General features: G+C 35.0%; 1 protein-coding gene across 2 annotated transcripts; it reads right to left on the bottom strand.

Annotated features, from left to right (window-relative positions):
- Positions 1–4,373: 4,373 nt before the first annotated feature.
- LOC136855012 (probable RNA-binding protein 19) lies at positions 4,374–21,069 on the bottom strand. Of its 2 annotated transcripts, none has more exons than XM_067131722.1 (17): positions 20,910–21,069; positions 18,924–19,125; positions 17,961–18,322; positions 17,149–17,220; positions 15,616–15,838; positions 15,083–15,283; positions 14,384–14,572; positions 12,948–13,087; positions 12,232–12,311; positions 11,773–11,951; positions 11,189–11,389; positions 10,522–10,658; positions 8,993–9,174; positions 8,377–8,493; positions 7,322–7,424; positions 6,712–6,838; positions 4,374–4,685 (listed from the first exon to the last, which is right to left on the bottom strand). In XM_067131722.1, exons 1-17 carry the CDS (start codon positions 20,943–20,945, stop codon positions 4,615–4,617), a joined length of 2,622 nt encoding a protein of 873 aa, XP_066987823.1. In that variant the 5' UTR covers positions 20,946–21,069; the 3' UTR covers positions 4,374–4,614. The 2 variants fall into 2 exon arrangements, with proteins under 2 accessions (XP_066987823.1, XP_066987824.1); XM_067131723.1 differs by having other exon boundaries at positions 10,522–10,655; positions 20,910–21,060.
- Between the last annotated feature and the right edge of the window lie 297 nt (positions 21,070–21,366).

Below are 21,366 nucleotides of genomic sequence, written 5' to 3'. Positions count from 1 at the left end.
AGGAGAGAGAGAGAGAGAGATTCTTGCTGATATATATAAGATGGCAGATTTGCTTGCAGAGACCAGTCTCTGAAGTAAAGGTCAAAGAGAGAGAGAGAGAGAGAGAGAGAGAGAGAGAGAGAGAGAGAGAGAAGAGAATGAATCACATTTTTCACAATGTATGAAACGACACATTTACTGAAAATCATTGCAGCAGCTGGAAAAGGAGAGAGAGAGAGAGAGAGAGAGAGAGAGAGAGAGATTCAGTATAAGACGACAGATCTGCTTGCAATCAAATCATCGAAGTAAAGGTCAAATGGAGAGAGAGAGAGAGAGAGAGAGAGAGAGAGAGAGAGAGAGAGAGAGAGAGAGAGAGAGAGAGAGAGAGAGACTAGCGCATTCTTATTAATATTTGAAACGGCAGCTTGTCTTGTTTGCTTTTAAATAATGGCAATAAAAGTCTACCTACATTTCTGAGAAATGAAATCAACAAGCGTCCATACCTTCTGATTACTTCTAAATCAATTCCAGACTGCACGATATTAAATTCTCGTCAGTAAACACAGTTTCAAACGTGGGGGGGATCATTTCCAAGAAAAGTAATGTAACGTTTAGTGCTGTATGTATCCTATACACTGTTATATGACGGATGGATGTCTCGTATATTTAATTGTCGATGCTTCAAAATTATAGACAGAAATGAAATGACTGGGTACATGTCAAGTTTCTCTGAGGTTTATTATTATTATTATTATTATCATTATTATTATTATTATTATTATTATTATTATTATTATTATTATTATTATTATTATTATTATTCAACAGATGAATCCTATTTATGTGGAACAAGCCCACCACATGGGCCACTGACTTGAAATTCAAGCTACCAAAGAATGGTGTTCATCTGAAAGAAGTAACAGAAGGTAATAGGAAACGCAGAAAGAACAGATGGAAAAGGAAAAAATAAACAAATCAATGAATAATATGATAAAAATTTAGGTAAATTATACGTCAAGTTCCATGTGATACATGAGAGAGAGCCTAGCGATCAGGTACGGTTCAAGTTCCATTTGAGACTAGACCCAGTCTTCCCCCGACTTCAAGTTCCATTTGCTACTTTAGACCCAGTCCCCCTCTAACTTCAAGTTCCATTTGAGACTTTAGACCCAGTTCCATTTGAGACTCCCAGTTCTCCTCTAACTTCAAGTTCCATTTGAGACTTTAGACCCAGTCCTCTCCTCAAGTTCCAACTTTAGACCCAGTTCTCACAAGTTCCATTTGAGACTTTAGACCCAATCCTCCTCTAACCTCAAGTTCCATTTGAGACTTTAGACCCAGTCCTCCTCTAACTTCAAGTTCCATTTGAGACTTTAGACCTAGTCCTCCTCACACTTCAAGTTCCATTTGAGACTTTCGACCCAGTCCTCCTACAACTTCGTATCGGCAACAGAACGCTGAACAGTCAAATCAGTGAATGACGAATAGACCCACAACCACCGCGCCTCATTACTATTGGTGCCGATGAATAAATTACGGCCTAGCAGAAATGAGCTAATTGCATATTAATACGAAGCTCTGGAGCAATTGCTTCACAACCAGTGCATGGTGGGCACAAAGCTGAGAGAGAGAGAGAGAGAGAGAGAGAGAGAGAGAGACCATAAGAAATGACACATTTACCCACAATTATTGTAGTCACTGACAAAGGAGAGAGAGAGAGAGAGAGAGAGAGAGAGAGAGAGAGAGAGAGAGAGAGAGAGAGAGAGAGAGAGAGAGTATAATACCCGGAATCTATTCAAGAGGAACAGAAGCATTAATGACCTCAGCGCTTCTTGGTATCTGGGCCTTACTTCACTTGCTTAATACTTTCACCCTTTTATTTTCAATTATTTTGTGTATGATTTGTCTAAATCAAGATTCCGAGGGAAAAAAAAGTATTCAGGTGATGTGGAATGATTTAAAAATAAAAAGGAAAATGCGGAATACATAAAATCTTACCGGCCAAATCTGTTTTAGATCACTAACTGACACTTATTATTATTATTTAAGGAATGGCCATCTGGGCTACTCTGGGTGCCGTTGAGTGTATTGCAGTTTCTCAATCTCTGGAATAAGTTTCTTTGTAGCAGCAGGCATATTATACAACTTTTGTCAAACGTTCTTTAACCCCTTAACCTTTCGGTAGCTCTCTATATCATTCACACAAGGCGAATGAAGCCAGGGTTACAATCATGTCATATTTATATCCTACTGCTGTAAAGAAACTCATTCGAGAGACTAAGAAACTACTATAAAAACTCAACCGCATCCAGGGGCCATTCTTTTTAATAATAATAATAATAATGTAACAAAGTTATGTCTAGTTCTAAACACAAACCTGGCTGGGACGGTTTTATGTATTCCGCATTTTCCTCTTTTGTTTTTTTTAAAAAATCCAGATCACATTAATACAGCACTGTAACCAGGATTCTTCATTTAAACACCTCATGTACGTGGATTACCTTAACGGCGATTACAACGGAAATAAATCCTGATTATTTATGTGGTCTGTAATTTATATAGTTCGCTAATAATGATGCTTCGTTTGCTAATAATGGTGGTTTTCAAATCAGTGCCTGAATGATATCTGATGCTGTATAACTGGACATCGTTAGTCTAAAGTTAATATCGCGCCCGCTTGGTAATGTTTGTTTTTATTATATTCATTTTTAAAACCATTCTCTAACATATGAGATTGACTACGCTATAAATTTGTTTAAAACCTACCTCTTTGGTATTTTATATCGCATTTATACACTACATTGTTTCGCAAAATGTGGAATTACTTTTATTTCAATTTGCTATGATTCCTCAAGACTAGTTTTCTCCAAAACCAGCAATGCGCAGAGAAAACGCAGTTTCTTCAAGGCCTGACTAAAGTCATTTCATTCTGTGTACGGTATTTACTCTCCGACTGACATGCATAAATACAGATTGACTACGGTGTACACAACTTTCCACCCTATGGAAGAAATAATTCTTACTATATAAAATAATAAGTGCTATTTAAATACTATTGAATTATTTTTCGGTAAAACTGAAGAGTACTATCGGGCATTTCTGATTCGGTAAATACCAGTTTACTTGCAAAATGGGCTCCGTGTTTAATACCAGGCTCTTGAGGACGAACGTAAAAACATAAACAAAAGCAGATAAATATCATAAACACGAACAAGAGAGATAAAGAAAAGCATAAACGAAGGCAGTAAATATTCCGGTCGGCGACTGGCGGGAACCAGGCGCAGTAGTAGTCTTCAGTTTTACCCATTTCTCTTATGACCACTACGGAGTTTTCAGCACTGAAGGTATTATATCAACATTTAATAGTATAAATGTGTTTATTATATAACACTTTCTCTTCATCATCTGTATACTGCCCTTTTGGGAATAAAAATGTCATGATAATGGAGAGGTAACTGTATGCATCCATTTGCCCATACTTATGTTGTGTAATAAGTTTATTTTTGTCAAAATTACCCTTTCTCATACGAATGTTACAAGCATCAGTGTCCAAAACAGTGCAGGAAAACTTCCACATTTTACAGTTAAAGGAATGAAGCACATTCTACAGAGCAGCAATTATTTCAGTTCCCAGACAACTTGTACCATTAACCTCACATGAAGATCTTATACCACTTGGGGGAATTTTTTCCTCCCCTTCCAAAAAGGTCACGTTTTAATGTCACATTTTTTCTTTCGAGGGCTGAATGCGAAATGTGGCTTCACTACTCTTATTTTTTCAAATATGTCTTCTCTGCTCTATTTTTTCTTGTGAACATTTCCATAGAAATTGCTTACTCCTTATACTGCACATATATACATATACTTGTTCATAAACAAATAATAATTTCAAGTTCATAAAACTATAATTGTAGAACAAATTATTTCGCTCCATTCAAACACCAAGGCTTGCCTCCGTTATGAAGTCAAATGAATACTATACAGTATAGTGAGGTTCCAATGGATTCATTCAGTAAACGCACTGTGAGGAAATCTCGACACTCATTACCATTAGGTTGCACAACAGTTGCAAAGAATTTTGTCTTGCATATTTTGTTCATTGTTTCTTTCAAGAATTTTAATTGTGTGCTACTATGCGTCACAATTAATCTCCTTTCTTGATTTTTAATATATTTCACCATTCCATTTGCGGTAACTTATTTCAGGGCCTTCTCAACTGGCATTCTCCAACCCTTCATTTAACCTCTTCATTTTCTATAAACTGTCGCTGAGCTTAAATTAGTTCTTACTTTACTCGTTTCCATCACAATGATAAGTGAAGTTTCAGTTGTATTCGTATGAATCACTCCACATTCTACTAAATACTATGTATTGAAGGTGATTAAAAGCTCCCATACAGAAAATGTATTTATTTGGACTTAAAACTATAATTCTGTACAGTATCTGAGAAGAGAGGAAGATTTTAATTTCATAAGCTTAAAAGGCCTTGGGGCCTAATATCTGTGGCAATTTCTTACGAAACTGTCCTCTCTTTCGCTTACATAAAATAGAGAGAGTTCTCTCAATATATCTTAAATAAAAATACATGTTTCCAATTTTCCATATTTATAAATACCAATATAAATAAACTACACACTAGTCCTCCTCACCAACTTCCATGTTATTTTCTAAGGTTTCAGCTAACCTTTTCTTTTTTAAAGGTGGTCCTGAAACAAAACGAAATTTAATGAACATACACCATATTAAGACTAAATTATAGTCTAGCAAAAAAAAAAAGCTCTGCTTTCCTTAATGATAAGCTTAAGATTTTTCCAATCTAGAATTTTGATCTTTTAATATTCTTGTTGCTATGAACTTTTGTTTAATAACATCTTGGTAAATTAACTTTTCCCATTTTCTTCGTTAGTTTTATCTTGAATTTTTTTTTAACACACTTTACAGAATTTATACTTTCATTTGTTTAGCAATATTGAGTCTCAGTCTGGCAACCATTTTCATATAAGAAATGATGAAGGTCTCAGGCGCAATTTTCTTGACATTCAAAGTCAAAATTCACAGCAGGACCTAATTTCCCTATTCAAAAGTTGTTTCTCAAAACAGGGCTACAGCAGAGTTCCTCAGCCCTGGATTCAGTCAGGCTGCCCTTATCTAACACCAACTAGGGAATATCTATTTACTGTATAGAGTGGCTTTCTTTATGTGTATCATCTTATAAATTGTGAATGACATGAAATTTCTTATGCAAATGCAAATACTGTAAATGTGTATGCATTTGTAATCTACCATAATCCCAGTAGGGTGTTTGGTACCATTCATTAATGTCAAGGCTTCTTTAATCGAATCTACTGATTCCAGTCAAGCACTGACAGTGGCTTGTCAGGTGTTGCTGAATGAAGGCTATTCTCCAATTCTGGTAATGTAGAAAATCCAGTTGCTAATGTTGCGATCCATTTCTGTGCATTTACTGGCTCTTAAATCCATATCAAACACAGATGAAAAACTACATACTGTTAGTAAGGCCTCTTTTACATACATAGGTTGATATAAATACCACATGCTTCAGACCTTTAGTACTACTAGTACTGGAATATTGTAAATTCCTACTTTTACAGTAACAGTGTACGTTGGGTCTTTCATTCCATTTGCTGTAAATGTGTGGAAGGGTCATCCTGACTAGGTTATTGGTGCTGATGCTTCTACGTCTGAGAAAGCCTGTAACACTGCTTAACGGCTACAAGAGATGTTGCCTTCCTTTTCTAACTTGGATTATTGTTAATGTAATACATTTATCTTTAAATTTTTCATTATATCTAATTTACTTATCATCCTCACTCTGTTCTTCAAATTACTTCACATATGAGCATTTAACGTAGCAAGCTTTGCACTGTAAGGGAATTTTAGGCTTCTTTCATTATGAATGTCTTTGCATTTTCCAAGATACTGTAATCCCTTGAGGCTCATATACCTTTTCTCATTACTCTTAGATCTTGAATGAACTCACACACATACACACACAGCTTTATGGGTTACTGACTACTGCACACAAAACACAAACTCCAATGCAATATTTCATTCAAATGAGTGATATTTTTGTTTCCTTTCATTCAAACGCTAAATATATAGATTGGATAGGGCAGATTCTTAAGCAACATACTTTGTTATTAAGGTACTGATATAACAATAATAATTTTACCCAAAAAGTTCCTGTTTTACAAAGCCAAAAAATTATCTAAAAACCAAATAGTGATTTTCTTCTTCTCTCAAAATAATATCACTTACACTTACACAAAGGAAATATCTGAATTTTACTTCCCTCAGTTCTTTGTCTGAAAAAACTTGCACTCAATTTCATTACGTTAATTTCAGTCATGCTAAATGCCTTATACTTGCACAATATTCTCTCATACACTGAATACAACAACAAAAATGAGTGATAATATTGATTTTGTTCAAAAGGAGTTGCATCGACAGGATTTTGCAGGTTATTTGTTTCTTTTCTCTTTACTGATTTCTACCCCTTCCATAAAGCTTCCATTAAAAGCACATTTCTACACATGTAATCTATTATGAAAAACACCAGTTTCCCTAATGTATGACATTCCAAAAACCACACTAATGGCTTTAGCATACTTTAGTATACTTCAAAAACATTCAAATGTACTTGAATACTCAAAACAAGGAACACAACCATGGAAAATACTATATGCAAGGTACATAAATATAAATAGTTACCTCCTGTAAGAAATTGCTGAGCCGTCTTTTCTCGTAGTTCTTCGATAGTTTCATCATCCTTAGCCCATTCCAAAACCAGACGCCTCCCATACAGATGGGTGCTGTGGCAGAGTGCTTCAAAAGCTTTCTGCAATAAAGAAAAGAAAATGTTACACACAATCACTTCCTGCTTTCTTTCCAAAGAAGGAAGGAGAAGCATTCATTTTTTCCATACAATAATGAAATTAATATTTTTTCCTTTAAGAGCTACTTTCATAATGATGAACTATTACGCTTTCACTTTCAACATTTTGATGCTATGTTATTAACTCTAGTGTTACATCAAAATTCAAGATAAACATTTACAAAATACGTTCAATAGCCAATCCTTATTTTTTACTGAAACAGTACTTTGTAGGGTAAAGTCATTGCTGATTTAATAACAAAACAATCCCATAATAATAAAAGAAAATATTTTTGCATCAAACTACCTCTTACTTTAATCATATTTTCACATATGGATATTACATCTTATGGAAACTTGATAAGAATGTTTGCTCACTTGGAATATTAATAATGATAAAAACAATAATGATAATCATTTGAACTGTACACAGAGCACCTTACTCACCTTAGCTTCCTCTCGTGTTACAAAATCAACAAAGCCGAACCCTCTGTGGTCCTGGCTGGCAGGTTTATTTGGCAGCCGCACTGATTTCAGCTCACCGAAAGTGCTGAACAAAGAGTAAATGAAGAAACAAAATTAAAACTTTCAAAACTTTATAAGGCTCAAAATTCATAACTTTTTTTTTATTATATTTTCAAAACTCTTTCCCTTCTACTACTATAACATTCTTTGTTACTTTTAAAACAATGGCTAAACAAATACTATGAATGCACATACATTACTAATTGTCCACTGAAATGCTGAAAGTTTCATTTAATGTCTAAAACACACTATATACTACCCACAAAATAGTGTCGTTATACTGTTTTGTTTAAGAAATATGTTATGACAAGAAAAAGTCTCTACTGATGCAATCATGTTTGTTGTAACTATGCACATACCACTCAACACATCAGTAGTAAAAATGTAACATTTTCTTTAATTCAAGACATAGCACTCTGGACTTTTAACTTTGCTTTCATTTACACACTTGTCTAAAAGATACTGTATGCAAATAATCAAATGCAGTACAGAATATTTCAGTTAATTTTTTTTCTTCCTCTGTCTCTCAAAGTATTCTTACGAATCACTTAATAATTTGAGTGGCTTCAGCACAATACTAGGCCTGTAACATATTCAAAATTTGGGTTTTGGAATTTCATAAGTAGAGGGCCAAGTGTACATCTGGCTCTTTTATGCCACTGTAATATTTAAGATTTCCCCTTTTATGTTTCATTTTTCGACTGCATTTTCCCTTGCTTATGTATTCATCATACAACCACCTTTGCCTTGTTTACCCTCTTGTACATATTACTGCCACTTTTAGTTTATGCAATCCTCATTTAAACACTCTCACTATATTTCTCATATTCTGTCACTTGTCCAGTAATAAACTCAAGGCCTTGCTATTGTGAATTTACATTTTTTCTTTATCTGATGGGTTGCTAATACAACCAGCAATGCTCAATAAAACTAAAATGAATAAACATGCAATTACACAAAAGCAGATTGTGACTCACGCAAAAAGCTGGCGAATTTCCTTCCTTGTGGCTTCAAAAGGAATATTCTTGACAAGGATTTTACTCGAGTGCTGTTCACCAATGTCATGCATCATTCTTGCACTTTTGACGGGTGTCCTGAAACAATGCAAAATCCTCAAGTTATTAATCTACAAACGAAAAATAATGCAAAACAGGATCCAACAATATCGAGACATATATTTACTGAGTATGCACTTTCACAGTCTTAAGATAAATCCAGACACAGTAAAAATGATAAAATAAGTACTCTTTAAATTCCTTGAATACAAACCAGCAAATTTTTCACTACTTTATTGTCATTATCTAATTAGATGTAATTTGCTCACTTGCTACTGATATCTAGCCACATGCTTTAGTAGTTATAACTAAGGGTTCAGTGAAAGATAGTCATCGTAAATTGAATTATAAAATAGCTGAAAAATTTGGACATCGGTATAAACAAGCAAATATATAATTTGTAATATCACAACAAAATTCTAAATAACTGTCTGTTATTTGAAAAACTTTCCTAACACAAATACTTTTGCTTTCCAAATAGTACAGTGCAGTAATATACAAAGAACCTCAGGTAGTGGCTGTAAATGCAAATACATACGCTAAAGTCTTCTCAGACAGTTTTATTTGCAGGTTCTTTTCTTCTAACAGAGAGTCTTGCATTTCTCTCAATGCTTTCTGTGCATCTGACTGCTTGATGAACTGTACGAAGCCATATCCTTGGGAGAGTCCTCGTCTCTTGGCAATCAAAACTGAGTGGACTGGACCAGCTTTTGTGAAATGCTGAAATATAAAGACAAAACTGATAAAAAGAGGATTCACTTCAGCTTTACAATTTTCTATAGAGCTACCCTTCAGGTCTGAATTCAGCATGATTAAATATAAAAAACTATACAAAAAACACTAAATCAGTTAGGAAAAACTAAAGAAGCAGATGGTGATGTAAATAAGACCATCTAGGTTTTACAAGATTATCACTTATCATTGTTCACTAAACTAAATATACTTCATTCCAGAGTGTGGCTTATTCACAAAAAAAATTTTTTTTCAAGTGCCAATGCACTCTCGCCTTCCACAATCTGCTGGCAAAACTCCAAATACTGCATCTTCAGTTCTTTTGCACTCTTCAGGAGAAATTAACAAAATACAAATAAGTTTTACGTTTTTTACATACAGGAAGTAAAACTACTTATTCTTTACAGTTAATCTGTAAATCTCTCCCCGTTACACATAAATAATGATTACACTGAGGGAAGAGGACAATTGCACAAAATGTCTGAATTGTTGCCATGAAAACCAAGATTCCACTAACTGGAACTCTGTATCCCAAAAATCTTTCCTCTCCAAGTTTTTAATGGGTGTGAATAGACACATGAAGTTATCTACTTCTTGGTATGTAGGAGGACAAAGATGTATGATAAACATTTACAGCAATTATTCCAATATGGATGTAACTAAAGCTAGATATGTGTGAATCCCAACTGGTGTGCAAAACTTAACAGGAAGAGAAAATTAACAATGGAAAAAGATTCTTATCAGCAACTTGATAGTGTCCTGCAATAAAAAATACTGCAGTTCCTTATTTATTCAACAAGAAGAGAATTTTACCTTTACGTTGCATATGCAACTTAAAATATGAACCATTTGCTATGAAAGCTGAAATTAACAACAGTCTTTATGAAAATCAATCCCCTGTTTTCAAGACCTGAACTAGCTCTTTATCACTGAGGTACGCTCAAGCTTAACAAAATGATTAATGGCAACATCAAATACCCAAGGTCTGACTCTGATACATCATTAATAAGTTTTAATATTGCTGAAAAATCACAACCAAGATCTGACTTTGATACATCATTAATAAGTTTTAATATAGCTGAAAAATCACAACCAAGATCTGACTTTGATACATCGTTAATAAGTTTTAAGATAGCTGAAAAATCACAACCAAGATCTGACTTTGATACATCGTTAATAAGTTTTAATATTGCTGAAAAATCACAACCAAGATCTGACTTTGACACATTGTTAATAAGTTTTCATATTGCTGAAAAATCACAACCAAAGTCTATATAGTGCATATTAAATTGAGATCCACAGGTTTCAGACTTGTTCAGCCTCTACTGTCCTTACCTTCTTTAGCACCTCTTCAGTTGTACTGAAATTTAGATTCTTTACATAGACAGTGGTGTTGGGTTCAGGAGCTGGTAACTTCTTGGACTGATTTTCCTCCTCCTTTGCAGGCTCTGGTGATTTCTCTTTTTTGACTGCTATGTAAGTACATGAACAAATGAAAAATTACAACTTGATACAAGTAAGAAAATACATTTCTCTTTTTTGAACAAATGAAAAATTACAACTTGATACAAGTGGGTAAAAGAAAATATCTGATTTCTCTCTTTTGACTGCTATGTAAGTACAAAAACAAATGAAAAATTACACCAACTTCATACAAGTGGGTAAAAAAAAATATCTTTCAATGTTACATTTCGGAGAATGAAAAAACAATTCGATGTTGCACAGCATGAACAAAACATAAGAACATATTAAATTCTGTGTACCACCTGCAGAACAAAAGGTACTATGGTTCCTTGCATCATCCATTTGGCTCTAACTGCATTTTTACTCTTCCTTTGGTCTTCCTCTACCTCACAGTCTAGCTACTTTAACTTTACCCTGCTCAAATTTGCACTTTGTATTTTAAAACAAATCTTTCAGGCAAGCAAGAAAAAATGTTACTGAGTGGTCTCATTAAATCACAGTATAAATACAAAAACCATTTTGTGTTCTAAATACTAACCTTTACCTTCACCTTCCTCTCCACCTTCACCATGTGGCTCAGTGTTAATGTCCGCTGACACCTCTGATTTTTGTGCAGTATCACTCTTGAATACCCGCTGAGGAGCCCACTCAAGATACAGGGGCAAATAGTGAAATTTGCTGTATGCTAAGCTGCGAAAACCTTTCTTAGCCTCTCCTGGGTCAAGATACTCCACAATTCCTGAAAACATGGTTTCATCCACCTATGATTCAAACAACTAAAACTTCAGATAAAATAATTTATGAAAAGAAAATAAGAATTATTCAAATTCTGGAAAACAAGAAAATTTTATGTTTTTTACCCACAAGAAAGACAAGAAACAATTACATATAAATAACTTTAATTTGTAGCATTCCTAGTAAAGGAGACAGTTCACAATAAATAAGTGAGAGCAATGCATTATCAAGAGTCACACAAAATTTTCAATTTATACGGTTATAAAATTTGTAGCTGTAATACACTAAATATGACCTAATATTCATTGTGAACAAAGGTAACTCAGTGGTCTGGCTGAACTATCAACTAATAATAACAAAAACCTTAAAGGATGCAACAACACATACCTGTTACACCAGCAGGAGGAAGAACTACTCTCCCAAGCTCTCCATATCGGGAAAAAATCTGTGACAATTCCTGAGCTGTTGTGTTGGCAGGTAAATTCTTGACGAGTATTACTGTGCTTGACCTCTGCACACCAGGACTTGTGAACGCATCTAAGGATATACCATTTTCTTCCAAAAACCTGTTGATCACAATAAAATTTCTTGATGTCATTTTCATTCTAAACTGCACTGGCTCATCATGCCATTGATACCACAGCAAAAGTGGCTTGTTATATTATTTTTATAAATTACATTACACCACACAAGCCATTTAAGCTGCAAATAAAGTAAATTTGTCTCAATAATTAGTGGTCTTGTTGGATCATTAATTGGACTCAAAATATTACCTAAAAAGAACCTTATAGGATACAACAGCACACAGTCTTGAAGAGGCTGTCTGGGTCATTAATCACTACTTACCGTCTGGTTTCATCAACAATCTGAGATTCACCTAACGCAAGATTTACTGCAACACTTTGCTTGCCTTCCGATTCTAGAATCTGTAAATGGAAAAACACTGCGGTACTTTTAATGGGAAGAAGTCTAACTTATATAAATTTAGAGGCAAATTTTCAGCTTGAAATCCAACCAACCATAATGAAATATTTTTTATGTTTACTTTATCACTATAATTTAACGCATTCAAGAAACATTGTAAATCACGTTAATAGCACCTAACAAAATTGTTAGGTAGATCAATATAGTTTACCTGAGCAGGAGATGGATCTTCAGGAGACCAATCACCAAAATGAGTTATGTAAAATGAAAGAAAAGTCGCTCTTGAAATATGGAATAAAGCAGATACAATAAAAACAATTACAACAGAAAGAGAAGTCATTTGAATAACTATATATGAATTCAACTTAAGACCAGTAAGTCACATTCCCAGACTCCCCTACTGTACAGCTAACAGAGGGTTTATTCCCGAATGATAGGTGAAACTGGATCGGGGTAAAGACATTGTTGGACAGCTGAGAGGGAAATGACCAAAGAGAACAGACGAAGAGTGGGGTTAACAAACTGAAATGAAGCTAAAACAAAGAAGTAAAACTAACACAATCAAAATAAAAAGGTTGAATCTGTGATGAACTGGAAATGCACTAACCTTATTTCAAGTGTATATACCACAAACTTACCTCTTGCTTTGATCTTTTATACTTTTCAGCCATAATGTCGATGACAGCTCCACTGCCCAAGAATAACGTGTTCCAGTTATGCCACGAGCCTGCTGTGGCTTTCTGCTCCCGGGCTTTTTTATCTTTGAAGCTTTCTCCTTCTGCCATGAAAAAGGTATTTAGTTTGGTAAAAAGACACTGAATATGCACTTCTGTTAGGTTATAAACACCTAAATACCTTACACTAGTAGTTGCTACTTTGAAGTTGTGGCTAAAAGAATGGTGAGACCACCACTTAACAAACACGAAATTTAGAATACTACTAGTATCCTATAAATGTTAGCAAGAGGCTTGGGGAGATGATGATGGAATAAAGAATACGAATTTCAACGTAGCAGAGGAAAGACAGTGACTGGCATAGCAAAGTGGACAAGGAAAGACATGATGTAAGTAACCAAGTGAATGAAGAAACATATGAAAGATTAAACAGAGCAGTATATAAAAAAAAAAATAAACAAAAGTTTAAGTTGAAAATAAAGAAATAATTGATTAATGAAGACTGTAAATTAATATAGTGAAAAAAGGGAAAGAACATAAACTGCAAGATGTTGAAAGGACAGAGGAACCTATAGTAAATGTTGATGTCAGTAAAGGTCATGATACCCCTGGGGATAATGAAGAATAGTTCCAGGACCATCAAGAATGACAAGTGATTTGGTAAAAGCGGCAGCAAAGCAATCAGAGAAAACCTGAACATAATATATAAAAAAAATGACACTGGCCCAGAAAACTGGTAAAAGAGCACTACAACAATGATGTACAAAGGTAAAGGGGAATATTACTACACACCATATTATAAGACACACTGGACACAGTAACCTCATTCATGGTACAAGCTAATAAATCAACTAGACCAGCTAATATTTGGAACTGCCATTATTAGTTAGCAATGCCTCCAACATTCACTTACTACTGTGCCTGACAACCCTGCAAAGCCATTCATATCATAGTAATGTAAAATCATTTACCCTCAAAAGAAAAGCAAAAATAAAAGTTTAATCTCTCAACATCCAGCATGGAATACACCATAAAAAAAAACGAACATATGATCATTGTCATCTTTCAACAGATTTTTCCTTTATGGATTCAGACATGAAATTTCTCTCCACTCACATCTGTTCTGTGCACTTTCTGCCTGAATTCCCACTGTCCATGTCTTCATATATACCTTTTATCCATGCATATTTCCAACACCTTTCCCATTTAATTTGTGCACTACTCCCATACCTACTACTTTTCAGACTAACATGTTCTGCACTAAAACATTTGATTCACCATTACAACCAAAAGGTACCGTACATACTGATCATTACTTTAAAACCCCTTAACACTGTGCTAGCACTTTTTTTCCATTTTAGCTGCCAAGAGTCTATACCGAGGAGTTAACTGTAACATACCTTTCTCTTCATTTTCCTTTTCATCGCAGTGAGCAGGAAGGATGTGCAAAATGCGCCCTTTAAATGAAGTGCCACCTAATTCTGACATGGCAAGAACAGAATGCTCAGGAAACATATAGGTGACAGTTGCAAAGCCTTTCGGACGCCTAGTAATCTTACATATGGGAAGTGTGATGTCGGTCACTTTACCTAAAAACAGGTTAAATGAAGAATGTCATCAGCTATATGTTTGGTGAACATCTACAAATTAACTTGAGTATCACATAAGAAAGTAAAAATTATGGGAAATATACCCAGAACCCTGAGAATGTCAAGTAATATTATAGTTCACTCTAGCAACAAATTATGTTAAAATGAAACAGCTTCATGGCAACATACAAGTAAATGGACATTACACCCATTCAATCTATCTCAAAGTTCAAAGCTCAACTTACAAGGCAGAATTCCTATCGCTCCCTTAACAATTATAAATCTACAATATACCAGTTTTAAAAATTTAAATGCTTCTACAAGGACAGCTTTCTCTACGTAAAGACCAGTCTTTAAAACGTTTAAATATTTAATGCAATACTGAGGAATATCATTCTATTAACCATATTTAGATCTAATCTTACACTCAATCACTGAAACAACATAATAACCACCTTGATCCCCTTGAAATTTAACACATTTGAACAAAATGCAATGCAAGTGAATTACCAAACTGCTCAAACAGTTCTCGAAGATCATCTTCTGTGACAGAATACCAAAGGTTACGGACGAACAGCTTTCCAGTTTCAGCTACTGGTTCCGCTTTCTTTAGTTTTTCCTCAGCCATCTGCCAAGGAGCACTCTTCTCAGGTGATACTTCACCTTCTTCAACTGGCTTTTCATATTTCTTCACCTGAACTCTTGCACCATCTAGAATATTTTTTTAGAAATTTACGTAACACATTACAAAAACTCACAAGAAAAATATTGATAAACGTATGCTAATAGCTTCTTCATACAGCTATGTTAAGAAACATCAATTGCTGAACTTAAACATTAAGATATTTAAATCTGAATATCTTAAGAAAGTACCATAAAAAAAATAGGTGTAGAAAATTATTTCTGTGATTACTATACATGGTGTTGCTCACCATCATCTAAAAAAAATTACCCCAAAGGTACAAATACAGTTTATTCTAAATTTAACATTTTAGCTACAAATATCAACATAGGAATTCAAAGAATTATATTCATATACATACTCAAAAAACTTTTGTGCTTCTGAAGAGCTTTTCTCATTTCCCTTTCAGTTTTAAATCCCACATACGCCACAAATTTTGTTTTGGGAGGTATTCTCAAACTCTTGCATTTCAGCGGCTTCAAAAAATCTTTGACGCTCTGCTTTGTAAACGTCACTGACCCTTTCTGCCGTATCTTGCACTTCTCTTTTGTCCTGATCACTACACAAAAGTGCTCCTCCAGGACCTGGAACAAAAATAATTATACTTGTATCATAAAGTGATTCTAAAAGAAATGCTCTTATACCATAACCTCTTTCACGGAACCTATCAAATCTGATAGTATCAAGCAACGGTATCAGGCCACTAATCAGCCTTCTAACTAAAACTAACTCATGTGCAATGCACATAAATCAGTAAATATTTCCTTTCTAGCTCCCATAGTTTTCCTGGGGAGACCTAAACAGCTATATATGAATACTTTGCAGTATCTGGTGTCTGCAGTTCATACTTTCAAGATTCCACTAATTTAGGACAATAAAATATTAATCTCTATTATGACTGAATAAGTAATAATAATAATGATACTTAACCTTCATCAAAAATGTTTCTGTATCACCTTTTCCCTTTACAGGGTTACATGTAAAATTAATTTTCTCCATGCTATGCTCTTTCTGCCTGAACTCCTATTAGATCTACGTCTTCATCTATCCCCTTTCTACATGATTTCCTGGGCCCTCCTAAAGGTCCTCATCTTGCTACTTTCATATCTACTGATTTTCTGACCAAGAGTTTCTCACCCCTTCTCAACAGATGTCCAAACCATTTCAATCTCTGAGATCACAGTCTTTTTTTTTTTTTCAGCCCTCACATACCACACCTCTCAACCAATTCCTCAGACATATGATCTTCCTACCATACTCTAGCCATGAGTCTTAACATTCTATAGCGTTGGTATCCTTTTTAAGATCCTTAAATATGGACTATATTTTCTTCCTTCATTTTTTGGTACTTTTCCTGTAGTTGCCTCATTGGAAAGACTGCTTCTGTTGTTGATCTCTCTCTATATTCCATGACAAAAAAAAATTTTTACTTTTACCTCAGTGTCCAGTTATGGACATAAAAATCAAGAGCTATTTAGTTACTTGACTTTGGAAAAACTTTCAGTGTGTCTGGTCACAACAAGGAATGGTGTCTGTATTAAGATCACCACTTGCCAAGTGGGTCTTCCCAAACCAGCAAAGTCTTTACCAATGTCTTTTGTCAGACATCACACCCAAGATCATTGTCTTTGTACAGGACACAACCACTCTGTGGTTACAGACCTTGTGTCCAATAGAATTTCAGGTTTTGTGTGTGTCTACCTCAGTATTTCGGGATGTTCTCGTCTCCTATGGTGACCATGTCGTTTGTCTTTCCCAAATTGAACGTGTGTTTACCAAACTAATGCACTCTAACATGAACCTTCTACATATTTCTATCAAGTTTCCAACACTAAGCAGCTATGCTAATCTGCCCTCATGTCTACTTTAGGAATCATTAATAACAAGTACTTACCTTGGGGACCTTCTTTTTTGCATCTGAAGTGCTACCATCAGATTCTTTGGACACCATGAGACTCTTCAGGTACTGAAAATAAAAACCCAGTATTAAGGCCATAATCATAACCCCTGCAAATATCATGATAATCCTCCTGGCCCCACAATTATTTCTGTTTACCGCTGTGTCATTCTTGAAACTCTCGGAAACCATCCAAAGGACTTGTTCCTAAATAAGAACTGATATTTGGAACATGTGAAGTTGAAGATGATAGACAGCTATGTGTGAAGAGAGCAAAGGGAAAAGGCAGAAAACAATGCTGCTGGATGCCAAAGAACCACTGTAAAGAATTTTCAATACATACTGTGTACAGGATGCCTTGTAAGGCAACTGTAAACAGTAACCCAAAACCAAAAACCCCAAGATTGGTCTCGTGTAAAAGGCTACCAACAAGAAAAATATTCTGGTCATGTTGTAAGTTACCTCTAATAAGAAATGCATATGAGCTCCTACGAAGATTATAAGAACTACACCTAAAATTTTCAAAACATTTCATGACTACAGTACATGAAATGATCGTTTTAAAAATTATATTACAGCTTATGCAAAGAATCCAATCTAAGAGGTATCTAATACTCAATCACAAACAATTTCCAATACTGTTGCCATAAGGAAAACACTAATTGTTGAATGTTACTATTCCACAGCAAAACAAGAGGTGCACAGCAACAACTTTTTCAACTCATTCAACCCCAAAAGTAAGATAAGCAAAATTTCCATCTTTAGCTCTTCCGAAGATACCATTTCACCTTGATGTAATTCATACTTACATCTAAATCTGAAACCTCCTTTTTGTCCGCAACTTTAACATCAGCCTCCTCTTGATCTGATTTATCAGACTCATCGCTTGCTTCTTCTAGTTCAGGAATTTTTTCAGGAACGGCTTCCTCTTCTCGTTCCAGATTTTTATTTTCTAATTTCATGAAATCCTTGAAGTCAGGATCTTTTTCATACTCTTTAAGTAAATCTTGAGAAGTACCCTTGCTTGCTTCTTTGGAGTTTTTTCTTTTGCTTTTCTTCTCACTAGTTCCTTCAGAATCAACTGTAATTTTGTTGTTATTCCGTGCAGCTTTTGCAGCTTCCTTTCGTAACTTGTTTTTCTCCCTCCATGATACAGGTTTATTTCCATCCTCTGAAACAGGAGAAAGATAAAGGCTTGTTTTCATCCTCTGAAATCATGGAGACACACATGCTACAAGTATTAAAGATAATGCTAAGTTGAGATTTAAGTGTTAGTGCAATTCATAGCAATCTAACATATTTGGCACAAGGAAAATCATGCTTCATTGTACTGAGGAACAGACACTTGCTACTGTTGTGTTTGTAAGTAAAATTCAAGAAAGAATTGTCCTAAAGGGTACATTTTAGCAAGATACAGTAAGTTCAACGCTTTACTATGGACCATCTCCTTGCTTGCACTTACACACTTGCACTCAAATAAATGCTGAGGTTTCTTGAAAAATATTTATAATTTCTAAACAAGAATACTATTGTGACCACATTAGCAGAACTACTGCAATATGGCTCTAAATGTACTCATGATACAGTAAGTACGATTTATACTAGATATGAAAACCATAAAGAATCACCTAGCAATTCCTTGAAACATTCCCCAGGAGAAAATGGGATTCAAAACATTTCCAGTACATCACTACACTCAGTAAAACAAGATTTAGATTGAAACAGGCTCACTCTATAGAACAAAAACATAAATAATCTTAGAGGTTACTTACTAAACTCCTGGCAGACTTCAACTGTGATTTTTGCCTGCTTTATGAATGTGTTGTTGAAATAATGGCAAGCAGCCCTCGCTTCTTGTTCCTTTTCAAACCCAACAAAACCAAAACGTCGAAACTCGCCATCTTTGTAAACTAGTTTGACGTCTGTTACATTTCCCTTTTGAGAAAAGTGCTTCTTTAAATCTTCCTGTGATACCTGCAATATTAGTATAACATAAAAGGTGAAATGTAATACAACATGGGAGTTTATAATTACATTTTCAATATGCTGTGCAATTTTGACAGACTCTGAGTTATAATTCAATACCTATAAGATGACACACTACAATCAGTGACACTTTGTTAAACTTTAGCTAAACATAATTTTAGATATCAAGAAAAACTGAAGGCACATGAAATAGAATTTATAAAAGAGCAGAAATTAATCTAAACACTGCAGTGCAGTACAAAATAAGAGGCAGACCCTGAATAGGTGAGATTAGGTGGGCTTCATCCCTAAACAGTTTAGGGGTCCGGCATCCAAGATTAGATTGAAATGCATCCCTGAATTTAACTAGGCCTAGCTTGGTAGATGTTAGAGAATAAAACTCGTTCATGTCCTCAATCTCCAAAGTGTACCTTACTTATTCAATTAATCACAGTGACACAGAATATTCACAGGTGTGAACAAGAGCCACTGGCTGCTCTGTCCCTAATTCTTCCAATGCACGCTTGCTTCATGGCTCACCAATCACTTGGGGTATGAGTGACAGGCTTTTTAAACAGAACCAGTTTCAAGCACAGATAGACCAGGGCCATATTTTTAATCAATAGGCTAGGAATCAGTTGGTCTAGGCTTACATGCATCAAATTTGAATTCTGTCAAAACAATCAGCAACTCCAGCAGAAATTAGCATGATAAATCAGTTTCATTCACGAATTTAATCAAACCAGTAACCCTATGTTATCCTAGTTCCATTTTTCACTAGGCCTAAGAATGGGAAGAAATTCGGTGGATCTAAGTAATAGATAGGCCTACACGGTGGGTATTTAGCAAGAAATGGCAGTTTCTTATAGTATTTTGGTTGCTTATTTTTAACATTATTTTTTGGGGTTGGCTGTAATTTAAATCATCTAACAATTTAACGTTATTTTGGGGGTCTCCTGTAAGTACAACACAGCTTAAGGGACATTAACCAACAACAAAAGTCCCATAACCCCTAAAATTGTAGGTTTAAAAGTTAAAAACACGATCTTCACAAGACAGAGCACGGGCTACTGTTACTGGAGTTTTTACAAAAGATGTACCCAGATAACTCTGACATCCTTCCGGCAAGTGCAATAACTTGTTTTACACTAAAATGGGGTACCTATATAGTAGCTCCGCCAACCCTTCTAGGCCAAGTTTTTGGTTGCTAATTATGAATTTACCTTTAATTTTTGGCACTAGAGTGGAACCTGTAATTAACCATCCATCCAACAAAGGGGTTTCCATCTGCTGATCTTCAAGACAGCATCGGGTACATCTGTTTTACAAACAAAGTGCAATAACCGTATGGGTACCACCAGGACAGTACTCACGGCGAAGGGACGTTCCCATTTGGCCGACAACAAACAAATTGAACCCCTAAAAGAAAAACCAGTTGAAAAGGTAAAAACAGGCGCGGAGCTAATAAATAGAATTACCAAATTTTGCAGTTAAGGTTAAAGACTGCACATTTAGGCCTCGCCTAGTTGGGATACGGAGCCAATGTATACAGATGGGTTACGCCTAAGTGCTTTGGCCTATGGTACCCCTTAACTAGGCCTGTAATAAGCATTTGATAAGGAAAACTTTACCATTATCTTACCTTAGCTTCATTATATACGCCATAAAACAATATCAAAATATCTACGAACAGACAAGTTAGAATGCTGAGTATGACTCGTCAACGAAAGCCTAAGTAATCCAGTCAATTCTGTTAACTTATCTTCAGTATATAACTCAGGCCTATCACTTACCTTGGCGGGAAGGTTTTTAACGAACAAACGAGACATTTCAATACTTTAACTGCGATATCTTTCACAAGTTAAAGGCTAAATACTGAAAAACACATGGAATTGTTTACATGTAAGTGCGACACCACTGTCATTATCAAGCAAATCGTCAGGAGCAAATGTTACCTATATGACGGCACCCCCAATGTTGTTCACCATTTTACCATCCCCAAGTTCTTCATTTATTTTTTCGTATTCTGTTGTTTCTAATATTTTTATTTACGTTCTACAGAAAGATCTGAACAGTTATTCGTTTGTTACAGGAACAAAACAGTCATTGTTGGGTTCAGTTGACCGGCGTCCTAAAAAAATCTTTCTCGAATACAGTACATATCGGTAATTCTCACTCTTCATTTACTGTGGTTGAAACATACCTCTCTTTTCAGCGTCGAAGTGCTGACCAATGGTCTATTTCATAATC

This window comes from Macrobrachium rosenbergii, chromosome 30, assembly GCF_040412425.1.
Source record: "Macrobrachium rosenbergii isolate ZJJX-2024 chromosome 30, ASM4041242v1, whole genome shotgun sequence".
Lineage (NCBI taxonomy): Eukaryota > Metazoa > Arthropoda > Malacostraca > Decapoda > Palaemonidae > Macrobrachium > Macrobrachium rosenbergii.
This window is presented reverse-complemented; position numbering and strand designations above follow the sequence as displayed.